The following is a 6,000-nucleotide window of genomic DNA, read 5'->3' as shown; positions in this document are numbered from 1 at the left end:
ATATTAATTAAATACGCAATAAAATTTTTGTTAATCCACCTGTACCATTGTCTAATCGACTTATTGAACTTTCATGACGATGAATCAGAATAGAATACGTATTTTTAAGAAAATAAAAAATCCTGTCAAGTTGAAAAATATGGGAGGATCGAGCGATGGAAGAAAGAACGTGTAGAAACGCGAAATATTTGAGAAGTGAGAATAAAAGGGAATTAGAATTTTCCTGGAAACCAGTGCGACTTGCCACAATCCCGCACGAGTGGCTTAATTAAGCCAGATCAATTAAAAACACGGCCATGGCAGGTTATATCTCCACGGCGCGATCTAATCAGCAGAACAACACGGATTTCTTCGCACGCCTTTCGAATTAATAATTGATTAGCTCATTGATATCGTGTAGGTACTTTACATAACGCACATGTTTTTCGAAAGTATCAGAACTCAAAATAATTCAAACGATCTTGGATTTTAACAGTTAAGAATGAAAAATGACAGAAATTTGATCATCGTTTTATAGAGTCTATATTTCTTTCTTATTATACCATGTATTTAGTAAATAATTATTTTCTAAGCTTCCATTTTTGGCATGTTATGGTAGTTTATAGCCAGCAAAAGTAAGCCATTTTGTAGAATTAATTGCTTGGTACAGATATTTGATTATTGTTTATTGCATGGTCTATTGTTGGATTCAACCAGTTGTAAAATCGTTTGTTGCACGAAAAGTTGTGTGAACTGTTCCATTGTTGTTACGGGGTACATTATTATAATCGGCCACTTAGTCGCGTGAGAGAATCATCTTTCTCGAAATATGTTTCAACGATGGAAATAAAGCTTGAATTGAAATTGGCGTATTGAACTCTGAGACTAAAATGTGTTTATTTTAATTCCGTTATTGTCAATGAGTATCATGCTTCATTTTCATCTCTTATACTTTTAATACGAATGTTTTGGTCGAATAAAAGAAAGTTAATGAAATTTAATACAAATTTTAATCGGAAAGAATATTTCAAAATGTATGCAATTATACAGAATACTAAAGCATAAAAGTTCATATATAATTTTAAGACGTGAAAAACCTAACATGAATGTAAGAAATAAAGAAACCAACGTGAGAACCTAAAATCACTTTTTTCGGAGTAAAATGTGATTTTATATAATCTACATTTTTCTTCTTAAATACAAGTATACAAAAATATAAATATACAAGTATACAAGTATATAAGAAATTTCTGTTTCTCGTGCTATTCTCGTTATGCAACTTCAATGAGCTATTCAATTACTAGAATGTTAACCTTATAATTCTTAAATATTAAATATACTCCATCCTCGTTATTTGCGATAGCGCCCCGATGAGTGTACAAACATACAGCGTAAGAATTAATGTACAAATGAATAATTATTACTTATACTATCATCTTAAAATAAATGTCGGTTTACATCTAAATAAAAAGAACCTAATATCATATGCGAGAACGAATGGCACTGTGAATCCTCACTTAATAAAGTTAATTCCTTCGAACTATACAAAATTCCAGTTGAAGGACCTATTTTCGATTAATTAAAAATACAACTAAAAGCTTTCGTTCCTTCGTAAAATCGATACAATGGCACAGAGAGTAAGTTGTTAACTACGAAACCTCCGATTACATTACACTTTCGATCTAGGTACAATATTCTCTTTCATACAACACACATTCTTTCTTTCCCTCTCTCTTTGCTTGAATTTCTTAACAATTACCGTAAATTACATTGTTTCTATTTACAGCGTGATATACATACAGATCGTTTCTCTATAAAAGTCGTTTCGCGGTGCGTTTCATTTTATTTGTTTTTTTCCTTTTTTTTTCTTTTTTTGTTGCGTGTATTCGAGATACAAAACCGCTGTAACTTCGTTGAGATCGATCGATTTCCTGTTTTCTTAGAAATACACGGTTAACCATCGATCATAGTGAATCCCGATTTCAATCAATTTAGATAGAAATTAAGCGTTCGATCCACATAGTTTTTGTTTTCTTTCCCTTTCTTTTTTTAATTTACTTTTTTGGTTCATTTTTTATTTTTCTTACGGTACTAATTAGAGATTGATGTTATTCTAGGAAGATCGATCGATCGTCGATTCGTGTCGTTCGATCGTGTTGTGTTCGTTCGTCCATCGATTACAATATTGATCCTCTGATCGCTGACTGTTAGTTCCGGTGCACTGAGCTTTAATCGAAAGAAATCTAAATAATACTACCGACTAATAATGTAAATGTCTTCATTGTAGATGACGATGATGTTATGCGTCGCTCAAATACTTAATTATAAAATTTTCATTAATGTTTAGAAAGAATTATAATTTTGAAGTTATTTCTAAATATAATCTGCTAAAACATAATAATGTGTTCATAGTAAAAATTCATAAGCCATATTTGTGAAGTTCATGTTAGATTTAAAGCACCTTCTAATTATTCATAAAATTTATAGACGAATTCGTAAGAAAATACTAACATATAAATTTATATTTTGAGCCACACATAATTTTCTATTCTTTTATTCTTTCTTTCCAACAAGAGAAATATGCTACAAGTTCGTACTAGAAAAATTATTATCAAGACCATTACGCTATCAACATTTGTCCCTATCATATGAATCATCTTTAAGTGTGACAACGTCGGTAGCATAGTCCGGTTTGAGAAAAATCTAAGAAAATCTGGTTAACAAGAAAGGACCCGTATTTCATTTTCTCATCGACTAGGCAGTGATATATATTTTTCAGACAGTCTTCTCGATCTTTCGACAAGGAGAAATGATCTTTCGAATGGAAAAAGTTGCGATTGTTTATTGCTGTACAGAGATGGCGCAGATATGTATTGTTTTTTCTTTTAAAGAAGTGTGTGCGTGATTTTCGTTAGAAAAACTTGATTCTTGAATGACAAATTATTGTACGTACACATAGGATACTGATTCGCCTTTTTTGCAGATTTATTATTATTCTTATTACTGTTCCATAGGCAGTGATACTCCTTTTTCATTTTCATGAAATTCTTACTAAAATATTTCAATCTTGATCTACTAATGGAAATAATTCATGCAGAAAATTTGTATGATATAGAATTCTAATTATTGGCTTTAAAAATAGAAGAAATGATAAAAAAATTCTTTGTCCCGTTAAATTATAATTGCAATTTATATATATTTATTTTCTTTTTCATTATCGAGCTTTCTCATGTAGAAAACTGAAACATATCAGAATTCAATCGCAAATTAAATAATCATTCCCACACAGCACACGAAGTATAAGTTTGTCCAAATTTTTCGACTTAAAGATGTCTATACAAATAGCTATTATTGTAATATAAGTATTATTAATATAATTATTCTTCTCACTAAGATAAAATAAATAAATATGTCAGTATCTTGAAAAGTTTAGTGTAAGATGATAATCTCTTTAAGGCGCTAAAGGATATCTTTGAGATATTTGAAAATGACATTATTAGATTTCTTTAAAACATCCATAAAGCTTCTCTGTGCTGTCTGGGTTGAGTTCTAAACTATAGACCAGAATAAATCTTTTTTCGGTATCGATTGTTACTTTCTTCCTTTTCCCCCACTTCACACAATTCTTTTTACTCAATTCCGATATCAAAATCTACTTACAATCATAATCATCTTACACGACGACATTGCAGATATTTACTTCCGGTATCGATCGCAAAAACGGATGCTGCCCGCGTAAAAACGTTCTATTTCCGTCATTTATATTCAACGTATTTACTTATACCTCCTAATCGATAATCCAGCCTTTTATAATCGCAGTTTCTTATCAAAAACAGTACTATTTTTAATAACATCATCTTCAACAAACAATAAGGGTTTTCTTTTTTTAATATCCCTGTCCTCGATCGTTGTCTGAAGGAATCTTCACTCAAATGAATTTTTATTTCTAACAGAGCTTCTCATTAGAATTTCCATAGAAATAGGTGAAACTATCAGTACACCGACGTCGTATTTACAACGCTCTCGTTAAAGTTCCCACCTCAGTGGCCAAGCTCTCGTTCGCTTCCGGTGTCGGGCAGCGGCACGCGTAGAACAATTCCACGGCGAAAGATAACAAGTTTGTCCACTCCCAACGCTCAGCATCCAACTAAATTTCCATCTGTTTCATGAAGTTGATCTGCACGAATCAAATACCGTCAATTCCGGTATTAAAAGCGCACGAACCATGCATATTCCTTGAAAACACCAATTGAAATAATCTTCAAGGAAACTGTGGTACGATTCTATTCTCTTCTGATTTCTCTCTCGTGGAAATCGAATTTTTCATCAAATTTCCCAGTTTCTTTTGAAAGTTCAATATTGGAGAAGAAAGAAATGATGATATATATGAAAAGAGGGTCACCACCACGTGCTCGTTTCCGGTACCAAGACGAAGGCCTCCTTGATTTTCGCTCGAAGAAACAACGATTCCAATCGACGACGAGTTAGCGTTCGTTAGTATGGAACGCCTGCTTTTTACAGCGGCTTCGTTCGCTGTTCCATAGAAAATCGGTCTCTCGATTAAAAGCAGTACTTCCGCGTGCTCACTTCTGGTACCGGGCTCAAGGACGGGGGTCGTCCCTCGCGCGGGACACCCCCTTCCTCCTGTCAGCCGTAGTAATAGCTTTTCGTGCTCATGCTTCGTGGATTTTCTGGACGCAGAATCGTATGGAGGCTATCTGTGCCCACCATATGGTTACCTAGATCCACCCTGACACCTGTGTTGCCAGGGTAGTGTCCTGGCGCTGGGTGCATCGTGGTGGGCGACATTGGTATCCTGGTTTCCGCGTAGTAACGATCGCCATGGAGCCTCTCGGCTAGCTGAGTCTCTGGAATCCTGGAAAGAATTTAGTTAATTTAGAAATCTCGCTTTTTTTATTTGGTTTTATCTAAGTATAGTAGTTGATTTATATGACGTATATTTAATTATTGAAAATATTAATTATATTGAAATATTGATGAGGATATATATCCATTATATATAATATGTATAGTATATATAAAACAGTTCGTTAACACTACAATTTAAACATCAGAATTCCAGAATTTCCATAATTGATAAAAATCTTTGACATATAAAGAACATTATATTGAAAGAATACATTGACTTGTTTGAAAAAAGAATTAAATGGGTTAAACGAACCTTGTGTCTTGCATTGGGACTGGTACCGGCGTGGTAAGATCAATATCCGCGTCGATCTCCGAAATGTCATCGGTGAATCCATTTGGAAGCGCTTCGTTATTTGCATGGAATTTCGCATCTCTTTTTGCACGGTGACGACTGACAAGAAGTCGTCCAATTACCAAGCCCAGGAAAATTAAAATACCGGCTGTGACCGACACTATGATGTAGAGGTAGAACTTTTCTTGATTTTCTGTATAAAACGAATCGAGTAAAATATAATAATGATACAGTTTAAGTATTTAACTAAAATTGAAATAAATTATAGGAGATTCGGGAAGGTTCAAGTCGCATGCAAATTTGCTAAAAATTCTGTCTACTGTTCTAAATGCAATGCCAAACACAAATGCGCAATCCTTTAGACTGCAAATCTCATAAATAAATCGCTGTTTCGAGCAATGAAATGCACTACTGTGTTTGTCTACTATGGTCTTCAACTATCCTTCGCTTTTCTACGTGATGCAAATAAATACAGTAAAAAGTTCATTATCTAGGCATACAACCATTTCTATAATTTTCAATCTTTTTCATTATTATTTAATCTCTTATTTGAAATACCATAAAAATAATACCTTCTTAACATTGTTTAACATATACCATATGGTACAAAAGGAAGTAATATTATCGATAGTCAGTATAAAGGATTATTGCCTAATTCAGATACAGTAAATTATCAATCGCAAGTAATATCCCGATAATTAACTATTCTTCCAACATCTGATAAGAACGAATTCTCCCTATACCGACATTTTCCCACATAGTATCTTTCAATCGTCGATAAAGTTGAGTGAGGAAACAAA

At 33.2% G+C, this 6,000-nt stretch overlaps 1 protein-coding gene across 5 annotated transcripts in view; it reads right to left on the bottom strand.

Moving 5' to 3' along the window:
• Positions 1–586: 586 nt before the first annotated feature.
• The window catches only part of LOC117238943 (protein eva-1), a 336,187-nt gene continuing 330,773 nt past the window's right edge, over positions 587–6,000 (bottom strand). For all 5 annotated transcript variants that reach the window (XM_033504147.1, XM_033504148.1, XM_033504146.1 and 2 more), the window contains 2 exons: positions 5,162–5,393; positions 587–4,855 (listed from right to left, as the gene is read on the bottom strand). In XM_033504147.1, the coding sequence (XP_033360038.1) occupies positions 4,627–4,855; positions 5,162–5,393 (461 nt within the window). In that variant the 3' untranslated portion in view covers positions 587–4,626. The remainder of the gene's footprint in view (positions 4,856–5,161; positions 5,394–6,000) is intronic.

Source organism: Bombus vosnesenskii, unplaced genomic scaffold (genome assembly GCF_011952255.1).
Source record: "Bombus vosnesenskii isolate JDL3184/JDL3185 unplaced genomic scaffold, Bvos_JDL3184-5_v1.1 scf7180000013788, whole genome shotgun sequence".
NCBI classification, from domain to species: domain Eukaryota; kingdom Metazoa; phylum Arthropoda; class Insecta; order Hymenoptera; family Apidae; genus Bombus; species Bombus vosnesenskii.
Note: the sequence above shows the minus strand (reverse complement) of the source record. Positions and strands in the feature narration are given on the sequence as shown.